At 45.2% G+C, this 14,254-nt stretch overlaps 1 protein-coding gene across 1 annotated transcript in view; it reads left to right on the forward strand.

Moving 5' to 3' along the window:
- Window positions 1-3,194, forward strand: part of TRPC5 (transient receptor potential cation channel subfamily C member 5) — a 62,092-nt gene extending 58,898 nt beyond the window's left edge. Inside the window, exons 8-10 of the mRNA XM_062502630.1 lie at window positions 12-53; window positions 1,725-1,814; window positions 2,460-3,194. Of these exons, the coding sequence (XP_062358614.1) occupies window positions 12-53; window positions 1,725-1,814; window positions 2,460-3,194 (867 nt within the window). The remainder of the gene's footprint in view (window positions 1-11; window positions 54-1,724; window positions 1,815-2,459) is intronic.
- Window positions 3,195-14,254: the final 11,060 nt, after the last annotated feature.

A 14,254-nucleotide genomic window follows, 5' to 3' on the forward strand; every position in this document is an offset into this window, starting at 1 on the left:
TCTCTTTCCAGGAACGACATGCTGACAACCTGATCCAGAATCAACATTACCAGGTAAAATCTTGACCACATGAAGTTTTTTACTTGCTGTTTCTTTCTTCTCCTCATTTTCCAGTACTTCAATTCTTGCTTGCTTCCAGAATATAGTTTGATAAATGTAGGTCCTCTAAGAGGATTTTGGTTATCATGGATTAAAGCATTTCCTCAGTGGAGGTGGATAGTTCAGTAAATCTGTCCTTGCCTTTCAGCCCCTCTGGAACAGTGGAAAACTTGCAGATATCAGTGTGGCTGCTGCAGTCAAGGTCATATCCCCATTGCCATCAGGCTGTCAGGACATCCCGTTTAAAAGTATTTGTGCATTTTTACACTCCTGAATTGCTCCTCTCTTGCTCTTTTTTTGTGAAGCACCTCTAACTGAGACTGTGGTTGGGATATTCTTTTGTTTGGGACAGCTCAGGAAGGAGGAATGATTCCTTTGTCAAATCTTGCTGGTTTGTTTATTCTCAGCCTGCCTATCATCAAGTACTCATTAAACTCGTCCTACAAAAGGATGAAACTTCATTAAAAACGCCAGCTTCAGCCCTTGAATTCATTGGGATGTATTATGCTGGAAGGAAAAAAATTCTCCAGAATGTCAGGTGGTACGTTAGGCTCCACTGCCAAAAGCCATTAGTAATTTGTCTTACTTAAGACATCTCCTGCTTTCTGAAGAGCACTTTTATCAGAAGTTGGTGGTTAACATAATTAGTCACCTTTGACAAGTGACATATGGTGCTTTCTGACTTCACAGCACAGCTTACAGCTACGACATTGGGATCTCTTAAAAACCTCCCAGCAAAGCCTCAGTGCAGACACCGTCTTCAACTTGGTGCTGCTCAGACTTGATTATGAAGGGGGGAAATGCAGGGCAGGTTTGGAGCAGCCTCTTCCCTGCAAACAACAGGCACAAACAGCCTGGGTGTGTTTTGGCTGGCACAGATAAATGTGCAAGCTCGAGGCACCAGTTTGCTTCTGTGAAGCCATCAGGGAGGGACATGAGCAGAGCAAAATGGAGCTCAGCCAACCAAAACCATGGAGTGTAGCAGACAGGTAACACAGAGGAGTGAGAGTCCCTGAAGAAGTCACTGGGAGTGTGATTTGGCCTCTCCAGTGCTGCCCATGGATGGTGCAGCCACCCTTAAAGGAGTTCCTGCCCTTAGGGAACACCCAGGCAGCTGCAGATGTTGCTTGAGGTGAATGTCCATTGACCCATGGGGTTTCTGCTGTTCTTCACATTATTTATTGCTAAGATAGCCTCCCTGGCTTCAAATACTTGATAAACCACCTTCAAATGCCCAATTTAGCCCATCAGGATATGCAGTGTGCACACAAGAGATTAGTAATTGTAAAACCTTTCAGCAGCTGAGATTAAAGAGCACATCTAAGAACTGCTTGAAGAGAGCACTCCAAGAATGGTTTTTTCTCCATGACTTGTACATCTACAAACCCGAGTACAAAATAACTTCTTTGCCTTTAGTTAAAAACTGAACATCTATAAGATGGAAGCTGTATCACCCCTTCCCAAGGTTTGCTCTGCTTAAAAGGAAGCATTTTGTTTCTAGTGGTGAGTGTTTTCTAGCCAGCAGAGTCAGGACAGCTGCTGTTGGCAAGAGCTCAGGGGCCACAGCGAGAACAGAGTTTGGGCTGAGCTGGCAATTGAATCACTTGGATTATTTCCTATTCCAGGAAGTGATAAGAAATCTTGTGAAAAGATACGTTGCTGCTATGATAAGAACTTCCAAAACCAACGAAGGTTTAACTGAAGAAAACTTCAAGGTAATTTATTATTCCTCAATAATAATTTGTTTTATTAAGTCAAACAGCCACTTGCAAGGTTTGCACTAGCTTGATTTGTGAAGTGTGGAAATAGGATTGTGACTGGAGCTGGGAATATATCTGATGGGGTTCTGTGGGCAGAGCGAGTTATTACTGTCGTCCTATATGACCACTTCCCATATTTTAATATACAATGTGCTATGCAGACAAAAGCATTGGAAAAGAGTAGGAATGAAATATGTGATTTGAGTCAACATCACATTCCCAATCCTAATGCAGGCAGAGCCAAAGAATGGGTTGGGGTTGATGGATATTAAGAACACTCACCAACAGATTTAAGGTTGGGCCTATCAGCAAGGCAGGATTGCTGCCATATTTCATCAGTTTTCCATCTTCTGTAACTCTTTTTGTCTGACTTTTTGGGGTGTGCAGGGGGTGGGCAGAGGGGGTTGATCAACAGGGCCAGTCCATGCCTTGTGATGTCCCCAGTTCTCAGCACCACCAGCACATCATTTTTGTGTGACACTGGCCATGGATGTGATGTCCTTGTGTGATTTGGTATCAGCCACTGGCACAACTGAATGTGGTCATTCCTTCATGTCAGATAAGGCTGCTGGGAGTAACTCCTGTCTCCTCTTGCCCCAGGAATTAAAACAGGACATCTCGAGTTTTCGCTACGAAGTTCTTGACCTCTTGGGCAACAGGAAGCCCCAGAGGAGAAGTTACTCCACCAGCAGCACAGAGGTGTCCCAGAAGGATGAAACAAATGAGGACGGTGCTGGAGAAAAATCCAGAGCCAAGAGCGTGTCTTTCAACGTAGCCAACAAAAAAAAGGACTTCAACGTGTCTGCTCTGATTAAAACCATGTCTGGGATCAACATGGTGGAAGAGAAGCCAAAAAGCAACGGGATCAGCAAGCGCTCCTTTGTCCGGAATGGGAACAGAGTTCAGAGACTCTCCAGCTCCAAGAAGGAGTCCTTCAAGAGACTGGGGCTGCTCTTCTCCAAGATGAACGGCCACGTCCCCGAGCCCAGCTCAGAACCCATGTACACCATCTCAGACGGGATCATCCAGCCACACTACATGTGGAAAGACATTAAATATTCTCCCATGGACAGAGAGAGAGAAGAGAATTGTTCCAAAAGTGAAATTAACCTCAATGAGGTGGCCTACAGTGGGAACACAAGACTTACAGGACAGAGCAAGGAGTGCCCTGTGGTTTGTACCAGCTCCCTTCACTGTGCTTCCAGTATTTGTTCCTCTAACTCCAAACTTATAGACTCGTCAGAGGATGTGTTTGATTCATGGGGAGAGGCCTGTGACTTGTTTATAAACCAGTGGAAAGAGGGGCAGGAGGATCATGTTACCACTCGGCTCTGAGCAAAGCTCTCTTAACTCTCACTGGAAAACTCAGCCAAGTATTGGTAATTGTTTGCTCTCATCTGGTTCAGCATCACTGTTTCCTTTCTGTCCACAGGTGGAAAAAAAGGTGTAAACCTCCCTATGTTACAGCCTATTTTATAGCCATCTGCACCTTTTTTAATTTACTTTTTTTACACTCACTAATTCTAAACTAATGGTTTCACCATTTATAAGGCTGCCATAAACCACAGGAATCCCTTTGGATGCAGTCTTAGTCTCCAAACCCCACAGACTTCAGGCATGCAGGTGGCTGAGGAAAGGATTTCTCCAGTGCTCCCATCATCATCCCACCCCAGCTGGGTTTCAGTGCTGCTGTCCAACACCATTGGCTCTGCATCCTGCTCAGTTTTCCTCATCAACACAAACAGCTGTTGAGCAGGAGGCTGAGAATCACACTGAAAATATTTTTAAAAGGGTTCTGACCTCTAACTGAGGTGTTTTTGTGGTTTTTTTTTTGTTTCCTTTAAGCAATATGACTTCTGATTCTTTTGGTTGTGCTTGTTTTTTCAGGCCACTATATTAATATTGTTAATTATTACTGAATATGAGACCCCTTTGATCATCCACCTGGAAGATGTTTTTGTTGCTAACATACTTGCTTATTTACCTAATTTCCCTTTTGGGGAGCAGAAGGACCTTCCAATTAGGCTGACAGTGGGAGCCAGCACCTGGCCTTGCCTCCAACTCCTGTGTAGATGAAACGAAAAGAAAACAACCCAAAACAACCCTGGCTGCTTGAAATACAAACCTTAGAGTAGTTTCTAATAGGCTGAACCAAAACCCAGCTCTAAGCCTTGCCCTTATTTTGCAGCCCCTAATTTTACTTCCAGTGCTGCATTCACTTTTTGCTGCCTCTCTGATGGGTATCAGGCTTCAGGGGGAAATCCATCTCCCGAGGGAGAGCATCTTCCCTGGGCCCCTGAGCTGCAGCTCTGAAAAGCAGCCTAAGCAAGAGCACCCAGCTGCTGGAACAGCTCTGCAGGTCCTTCTCTGAGGTACAGCAAAAAGGAGTGTGGCAGGAGGTGGGTGGGATCTTTTATTATCTTTTGTTTCCTCTGCTGTGGGAGTGTCTGGACAGGGCTTAGCACTGTCCCAAGGAGCATCAGAGGGGGGAAAAAGATAACTCTGTCAAGGGCAAGGTGGTTGAATTCTTAACAGGGATTTTTAGGGGGGGTTCATTTTAATTTTAGCAGTGGGGTACTTGAACTTTCTTCTGCAGTGATGCTAAGAAACACAGATGATTGGCACTCAGCACCACCTCAGAGCTGTTCTGGGTCAGCTGCATCCTTGGAGGGAGCAGGTCCTGCCCAGGAGTTCAGGAATGGCTTCATCCCTGCAGGGCTCTGCTCCCAGGAGGGGTTTTGTGAGCTCCCGTGTTTTCCTGGGGTGGTTGCCACCAATCACCTCACCTGGGAACTGGGCTGGGAATTGCCTCTGGAGAAAGGGGATGCTGGAAAATCTACACCTGCCACTGGAGCTGGCCAGATTTCAGCAGCCAGGGGCATGAGCAGCTCTGCTGGCAGCACGGAGGGTCAGGAGCAGAGGGATGAGAGATGCTGGAACACCTGCAGCTGGATACTCTGCCCGAGTTTTAAACCTGGCTTCCTCCTCTTGGGAGGGAAAACTCCTCTTGTGGGGTTTTTCCTTGGGGCACCTTCACCCAGAAAACGGAGAGCAGAGAGAAATGTGAGTGCTGCAGCAGCTTCTGGGGCAGAGCTGAGATGGCAACGCCCTGAACTTGTGGAAGTGTTCAGTGCAGACCTCTGTGGCTCCAGGTGTTGAGATAAATCAGCAGCAAGGAGCAGAGACTCAAAAGCACTTCTGTATTCCTTGCTTATAATGACAGCAGTCTTGTTACCAGCAGGCAGTGCAAAACCCCAAATATTTAAAATGTGTTAGTTAAGGCAGAGTGAAAGGCATTTTCGTATCAACAGATTTCAGGCTTTCACGCTAATTGCAGGGTTAGAGTTGTCTTTGAAAACTGCATTTCCTCTTCCCACATGGAAGGCTGAGCAAACTGACATTGGTGGTACACAAGGAGACTTGCAAAACCCGAGGGTGGGGAGCAGCTTGCTGATCATTCCATGGGGAAATCAGGCACCCCTGGCTGGAGGAGCAAATCCATCAGCAGGGGAGAGCCACAGTCAGAGCCCACCGAGGCAATGCTCACAATAAAAGCCCCACAGGTCAAGAAAGCAAACCAAGCACATTTCTGCAAGGATAAACATTGGCAGGAGCTGCTGCAGGAGGGAGCACTGGAATCCTTTGATGCCTCACCTGACCCACACTGCAGCCTGGGAAGTCTGCTTGACAGTGGGGCTAGCAAATCTTTGTGGCATTTCCTGGGTAAAGAGGAAGAATGAAAACAATTCAAGTACAGTTATACAGATTACATCAACTGGGCTTGAAACTGGGCCAGAAATTTGGTTTATATCCTTGGACAGCAGAGAGGCTTTGAAGTGTTCAGTGAGAACAAGCACACAGCTGCTGGTGACGCTCACATGGTGTCACTCCAACGCTTCACCAGGTACAAACAACACAAAGAAACTGGAATTAACTCTGCAGTGCTGCCCCCAAAAATGCAAAAAATCCCTTCCCTGCAGCCTGTGTGAGTCACGTTCTCCTGCTGCATCCCAAAAGGGCAGGGCTGGGAGCTGCCACATCCAGATCTGCAAATTTAGCACATCCCCAGTGCTGTGCTAAAGGGGGAGATGCTTCACGTGGTTTCATGGCTGGGGCTCCCCTGGGCTTTGTTTCATGACTGAGAGCCTTCCTTGCTTCCAGCTACGAGCTGACTTTAGAATTCAACACAAATATTTGATTTGGCTGGGATTAATACATGTGTCCAGGAGTTTGTAAAACTCAAATTGGTTCCCCAAAAGGCAAAATTCTCTTTGATTGCATCTATGCATCCCTGTTGATAGCAATAGACTTTGGAGCAGCTGGTGAATTATTATTATGCTAAACCAGGAGCTTCAGGGGACTGAAACTGAAGTAGCCTCTGAAAAACACATTAGATAAAAAACCCCAAAACCCCAGGTTTTGCTTAATTCACTTGCAGCACAGTATTTGGGACTTCACCAGTACTTTTCTGCTTTCAATTGCTCAAAAAAGAAAACGTGTTCTTTCCTTCAGAGAAATCAGTGAAAGACCCCTGTGCTGTCTCTGCAAGGGCCAGGGTAGGAGCTGATGGAACACTTGAGTTTCTCCTGTGAAGAGTTAAACTTTTCCTTGGCTAAGCTGGCTCACACCTGGCCTTTGTTCTGTGGGCTTCAAGAAGGATCCTTGTATATATGCACAGAGTTTGGAGTTAGGAATAACAGAGATCTCAACCATTTCCCCTTTCTTAGGTTTCTTGCTCTTGAAGTTGCATTTTTTCTCACCTCCCATCCAAGTGTCATTTTCACCTGGCTTTTTAAAGCGGCACACCTGCAAATGGTCATGGAATTATGGAATGTTTTGGGTTGGAAGAGACCTTAAAGTTCACGTTTCAACCCCCCTGCCATGGGCAAGGACACCTTCCACTAGGCCAGGTCACTCCAAGCCCTGTCCCTGAACACTTCCAGGGATGGGGCGTCATCACCAGTTAAAAAGTTAACAAATTACACCCAGGGTTAAGAGTTTAATAGAGCTGGGAGGTGTTTGTACTCAGGTCAGAGATTACCTAAATTGCTTCAGAAACAAGAAATTAACTGAATTATCTGTGCAGGTTATTTAGATAACTGCATTTGTACATGGCTCACTTGCTGGTAAATATGTAAATATTCCTGTGTTTGTACGTGTGTCCCCTCAGAGGAAGCATGGGCAGTGTCAGAGCCAGGAGGGAGCTCAGCTCCACTCCCTGCTCTGCCTCTGCCTCCCCTGTGACCTTGGGCAAGTCACTCAGCCTCTCGAATGCCTCAGTTTCCCCATCTGTAAAATAGGGATAATAATACTTACCTACCTCGCAGGGGGGGTTAGTTCATTATTTATGAGCACTTTCAAATTTAAAGGCGCTATATACAGTACGTAGTTAACATTGGTAGCAGTAGTATGTACTTTTATTTTCTTACAACTAATTCAGGTTAGGATTTAACTGTATGTCTGTTATGATAATTTTCCATGTAGGAAACTCGCATGGTTTCCCCATTAAGGGAATTTAGGGGACTTCTGCAGTAGACAGAGAGCAGGAGCAGCATACCCTGGAAGCCTAAATTCTGACACCTTTGCTTTTGTGATTTATGCCTCACCCAAAATGTCACCTTCCTGTATTTATGTTCCATCCCTTTCCTGACAGCCCATGTTAACATGAATTTTAGCAGAAACAGCCACTGTAAATATTAAGAGTATTTAAATAAACATATTAATGTATGAATATTAACCCTTACCTTTTAAAGAGGTTAAAACTGGTTGGTACAACAGGATTCTGAGCATGGTGGGGGCTCCACAGGCAGCTCAGCACTGGTGCACACCAGTATACTGAGGTAGGGCTATAGGAAAATTTCACATCGTCACCTCTGCAATAATCACTTTTCACCCCATCACTGGCAAGGACAACTCAGCTGGGTGTCACAGGAGGGCAGAGGGAGGCTGTGACTGGAGCAGGGTGGCCATGCTGCCTGTTCTGCCCCAGGAGAGGGAGATGCAGCTCAGGAAGCAGAGTGGGGCCACCACTGTGGCCGCTGGAGGAGCCTGGACAGCTGGAGACCGTGCCCTGCATCCCTGGGAGGGGGCTCCTCATCCAGATTTCTCTGTACAATATTCTCTAGTGTTTGCTTTGGATGAAGGTCTGGTTTGAGCAAGAGGAGCTCTAAGAGGGGACTGGCAGGGTAAGGGCACTCTGAACTCCCTGCACTGGGGACCTGGATGTTACAGACAGGGACATCTGGACAGTTGGCAGCAGTGCAGGCAAGGATCTGCATCACCTCTGGGTTTTCCAGCAGCTGGAAACCACCCAAGCACTCACTGCTCTCACTCCATTGCGTGTTTGTCCTGCTTCCCTTCCCAGCTTTGCTTTGGTGTTGCCACTTTGCTTTTCAAAGGACCGAAACCCCAAAGAAAAGCGTATTTCAGTTAACCAGGACGAGGTTCAGTGGTGGGTGAACTCCTGGCTGAGTGTCCAGTCCTGTCCCACAGACAGAGAAAGCTCTGTGCAGCCTCAGAGGATGATTCCCAAAGGAACGGGCACTCCCTCCCACCTCTGCTGCAATTCCACACACAGAATGGCAAAAAATAACCAAAAGTGTCCCAACCACCAGGGCTGCCTAGAGTTAATGAAAGTTGTTTTTTAGCTGAGACCTCCTGGAGGTGTTTTTTTGTGGTGGGTGCACTGCAGGGATCTCCTCCTCACAAGAGGGACTCTGGCAGCACAACACCAGCTGAGGGAGGGGCCAGGGCTGGTCACACCTTCCCAGGTGTGCTGGAAGCATCAGGCACTCTAATTAATACCATGGTGAAATTAATTGGAATCAGTGAGACTGCGGTGGATAATAAATCCATGCTCTGGAGAAGCATCTAAAAAAGAAACTGTCCCCCAACAAAGTCTGCAGTCTTCAGCAAATGTGTGACTTGGAACAGCTATGAAGTCACTCCCTTACTGGATTTTTTGGAGGAGATAGAGGATACTCTGGGCTAGTCACATCAGCTCATTTCCTAAACATTTATAATTTGATTAAATTTAATTTTCACACTTCTTTCCTCATTTCAGGCCCTTCTCACATACTATTCATGTAACTGCCTCCACCCAGACCAACAACGGCTCCCGAGGCAATTCGTGACCAAGAACCATTGTTCCCAAAAGAAAACCTGTTTCATCTAAAAAAAAGTACACTTAGAAAGCAAAACAATTTCATCCTTATCTTCCAAACCTTTGATAGCATTTTGTGCTTCAGGGAAGCTCTTTGACATGCTCTGTTTTTTTTTTTAAGGTGTGCAAAGCAAAACAAAACCCCAAGCCAGATCAGCAACAGAGCTCACACCACCCACAGTTTCAGATTTAGTTCGTTCCTTCCACACAGAATCCTGGAGTGGGTTGGAAGAGCCCTCTGGAGTTCCAGCCCAGCCATTTGCCTGACAGACCCTTGTCCATCAATACCCACCCACTACAGACAGCAGCACAGGCTGTCCCCATCCCTGCTCAGCATAGCCAAGTTTGGGGGGGGATTCTTTAATTTTTTCTTTTCCCCTCCCCTTGAAAGCATTCCCACATCAGCAGCAGCTCCTGAGGCAGCAGAGATGCTGTGCCCAGGGCTCACATGTGCCCCGTGCAGGAGCTGACAGAACACTGTGATACCTTTAGCTGACAGAGCAAGAGGCCTTTTGACTATAAATAGCTGTTTTTCAGCAAGGGGGCACTTTTGGGTCTTAGCTATTTTTCTGGCTATTGTACAGTTATTTAAAAACTACTGAAGGTGTTTATAAGGCAGGTCTGGGGGCTACAGGGCTAAGGATTTTGAGAAGCAAAAGACAGTAGCACATGCTTAAGTATTCTATTTTCTAGACCTGGGCTGACTCTGAAAACAGTTTTTCTAACAATCAAGTTTTATTGTGAAATTAAAACTTCATTAATAAAAAAAAAAAAAAAAAGCAACCACAGAAACAGCTTTCACACCCGAGCATATTTTCAAATACCATTTTATTTCATGGAATAAAAAAGTGAGGCTTTCTTCCACCCTCCCACCCCCTTCTTTATTTTAGTTTTGCTCAAAAACTCAAAGGCCTTTTCCAGGCAAAAGAGCTTTTACATGTTGTAAGAATTTTGTGTATGCAAAGATAGAATTGGAACCTCAGAATCTGCCAGTTGAGTGGTAATAGCCACCCCTGGAGAAAAGGGGGAGAAAAGGGCAAGAGCAAAAAGCAAAAACAGATGCTTAGTTTTATGTACTTTTCTACTTGCAACTCTTCCATCCGTAGTGCAGACTCCATGTCAGACCCTCATATAACCTGTACAAAATGAAACAATGTACATAACAAATAAAATTATTTATTTTATGTGTATTTTTAGCTTAACTGTAAACTGAAAGAAAGCATTTACTTTTTTTTCCCAAAAATGTAAGCCTATTGAAAAATCAAGGTGTTTCTACCTTTTCAGATGTAACATTTCCAGCTGCCTATTGATAATAAACATTTATGAACAGCAACAGACCTGACATTTTTAGAGTTTTTAAAGAAAACAGTTCAGCACAGACTTCAAGGGCTGTCAGTGGTCAGAGGAGCACTTTAAGGGCTCTGATTCTATGGCAACTTGATTGGTATTTTAATTTAAAAAAAAAAAATCTCACAGTCCTGCTTGCCTCCAGTGAAGTTGGTCACCTAAATTTGAGCAGGAGCTGAACAACACCTGGCTGGGTAAAGAAAACCAAAACCCCAAAATATTAATTATATCTTGGCTATAACAGAAAACAGCAACCCTCTAGAAGAGCTGGCAAATAAAATTTACCACGTGAATACAATTACTCCTGCACAGAGAAGTCTTAAGTAAGTGTAATTTCATTTGGATTTACTCCCCAAAGATATCCTCAGAGCAGCACAATGGCATTGGCCACACAATTTGCAATATAGCTAATAGTGTAAGGGAGTCATTAAGCAACAACTTGTAACTTAATTTGCTTATGGAAAGCTGTCCTCCAGCAATTCCCATTAAAGTCCTGGAGTTACATTTCAAAAGGTTTTCCAGCTCTGACCAGAGGCATTTGGTCAAGCTTCCAGTAAAACAAGAGTTTCCACAAGTTAAACCAGGGCAATATCTCTTTCCTTGGGATGTAGAAGATTGCTGCACAAGGGAGGCAGCGTGGACAAATTAACACTGACCACAGCAAAAGCTTTGTAAAACCCAGGACCACAGGGATCCACAGTTGCAGAAATTTAAATATTCACGTAAAAACAAAAGGCGCCACTTTTTTGGGTTTTTTTTAATAGATAAGGAGTTCTTGCAGTCGGATGTGCACATTCCCACTCACATCAGAAAGGTGAAAGTTCGAAGTTAAGGCACCGTGAAATTCCAGTTGTGCTCCTTATTCCAGAAACGGGGGCTGAACTTCACCTGGCAGGGATTTCCACCCCTCCCTGTCCCTGCAAAGCCAGGGAGTGACTCGGCACTGGAGCAGATTGCCTGGAGAGGGTGTAGAGTGTCCCTCACTGGAAATATTCCAGAAGCACCTGGACACAACCCTGTGCCAGGGATGACCCTGCCTGAGCAGGGAGGTGGCACCAGATCCCTCCTAACCTGAGCCATTCTGTGGAGAAGCTTTGCAGTAAATTTGATCTCCTCTTGCTTGCATTTCCTGAAAAGTTACACAAGTCACACATTCACATAATCACCACAAACTTAAAAATAAACATTTTTTGCTTTCAGCTATGACATATTAAAAAAAGTACTGGTTTAAACAGAGTTAGAAAACACATGTCTACAACTGATTGGAAAATGAAAATAGGGAGGGTAGGGAATAGAAAAAAATACATAAAGGCTGGAGGGAATTGGATGGTCCATCAATTTTATCATTAGGGGATATTCCAGTTTCTCTTAAGAGTCCATTTTCCCTCAGCCAACAGTCACAGCTATGAGCACAGACTGATCCTTATCTTGGGTCACAAGCACCCCAAAGCTTGTGGCAAAATGCTCAGCTGCTCCAGGGAAGGCAGGATTTAGCATCTGGAATCAAAGTATTGCCATAAACAGAGCCTAAGAGATAAAAACTCCCTGTCAGACCTCAGGCACCTGTTCTGGGGCTGCAGATCACCCCACTTGAGGGAGAGCTGGCCTGCAGTCAGTGCCTGGAATGGGCTCTGAGCCTGTGGCTGAGCTGTTTCCTACCTGCTGCAGCCCAGCTGACTGTGAAATCTGGTAAGCAGCAGTGACCAGGAGCTTCTAGGTACAGGCCTGTCCTGCAAAATTTAATCTCTGATCTTATTTCAATGCTATAAAGTCCTGGTTCAATGGTTTTATCTTCCCCCCCTTATGAGAAAAGCAGTTGCTTGGAACTCTGGGTCTGGATTTATATGTTGAGTATCTTCTATATGTAATGCAGCCTTTGATGTTCTAACTTTATAACACAAAAAGGTATCCCAGCAGCACTGCTGGGGGAAATGGAACGTAACAGTGAAATTAAAAAGAATAATAAAAAAAGCCAACAGAGCTAGAAAAACTTTCTGTAGGAACTGGTTTGGTTAAAGGAAAACAGCACAGGAGCATTAGCAGGGGACAGCCCAGTGGCCCAATGCTGCAGGCACAGCCAGCACAGGCTCTCTCTACAGGATTTATAATTCTCTTCAGTAACGAATGGACTGGGCATTCCACCAGAGATGCCATCAGCAGTGGGGCAGGGGCTGGGCAGCCCTGGGGGTGACAAACACCAAGCTTGGGCTGGCAGCGCAGTGAGGGTGCTGAGGTGACAGAGCCACTCTAGAGTCTGGCAGCACACAGCAAACGCAGGCTGGAGCCTCCTCCTGGGCAGGCAGCAAGGTCAGCAGCACTTCAGATTGAAGCACTCCATCACACGAGAAGCCACATCCCAAAGCACAAAACCTAGGCTTGGTCACTGCTTTGTTCATCCTGCAGGTTCAAAAGAAGCACAGAATTATTCAGGACCGAAAAGAACGGGTCCAACCTGGGAGTGATCCCCACTTTGTCACCCAGCACCACATCCAGGTGTTCCTCAGACACCTCCAGGGATGGTGACTCTACACCCCCTGAGCAGCTCATTGCAACGTTTAACATTTTCCATGAAGAAACTGTCCCTGATGTGCAGCCTGAGCCTCTCCTGGCACAGCTGGAGCCATGTCCTCTGTCAGGAAGGAGAGGCTTGGCTCTGGGGCTCCCATGGACAGGGAGCACTCCATGGTGCTCAAAGCCCACAGAGCCTCCACAGCCTTCAGGTATAAATTTAATTTAAACGACTGCCTTTCATATATAAAAACGGTGAAGGAAAGGAAGTGGCAAGCATAACTAGCAAAAACATGGCTGAACTCTTCTGTCCTCCCTTTTCAAGGCTAAAAAGCCATCCACAAAGAAACAAAACAAAACCACACCAAAAAAAAAAAAAAACCAATAAACCCCAACAAAAGAACCTAAACAAAACAAAAAGAAATCCCCACATTCCAGGATCAAATCTTTGCTTTAAAAATTTACTATTAGGCAACATGATTCAAGAAGTCCAATCAAGAAAAACTTTAAAACATCGACCTGCAGAAAAAAAATCCAAATACAAATCAATACTCATGGATTTTTTTCATTCTTCTAACTAAAAACAAAATACAGTTATGGATTCAAACTACATCCCCATATCTCCATTCACAGCAATTCTGCTGGGCATAAAAAACCCGGAGCATGGGTCTGTTAAATTGTAACAGCAATAATCAAACAAAAATAATCACACTATAACATGTACCAAAGGGATCTAGAAAAGCACCAGGCTGCCACAGAATTACCCACCAAAACAAAGACCCTGAACCCACATCTTGGAACATGCATAAACACCAACTAAAAAAAATCCCAAACTCAAACCTCTCAGCCCAAGCCCCAGAACTCAGTAATTTTGATGTGGATTACCCCACAGCTCCTGAAAATGCTGATTAGCCACAAACCCAGGAATACTGGTAGTACAGGGAGGCTGCAGGCAGAGCTGGCATCTCCAGCTGAGCCAAGGGCTGAAGCACAAAGCAGGTCAGCTGTGGTTCAGGCAGAGCTGTGGCTTTTTTGGCAGCTGTTTCAGGAAAGTGCTGCAGAGCTGCTGTACTGCAACACAACTGCGGGAAACCATGGAAATAAAGACTCCAGCATTCACTTAAATTTCTGTACCATTCTGAGCTCTTTTGCTCTTAATAAATAGGTGGCACTTGCTATCCATGGAGAGCATTCAACAGCTCCAGGACACAACTACTTGCTGTCCACAGCCCCTACCTGCTAGCTCAAAAAGCTGCCAGGCTTAAAAGTCCTGGCAAAAAGTTACGTAAAACAAAGTCAGAGGCACTTCTGGGTATCAAATCCATAAATAAGTACACTGGCCACCTATAACATGTTGTTACATCAATTAAAGTAATTT

Source organism: Cinclus cinclus, chromosome 15, assembly GCF_963662255.1.
Source record: "Cinclus cinclus chromosome 15, bCinCin1.1, whole genome shotgun sequence".
NCBI lineage: Eukaryota > Metazoa > Chordata > Aves > Passeriformes > Cinclidae > Cinclus > Cinclus cinclus.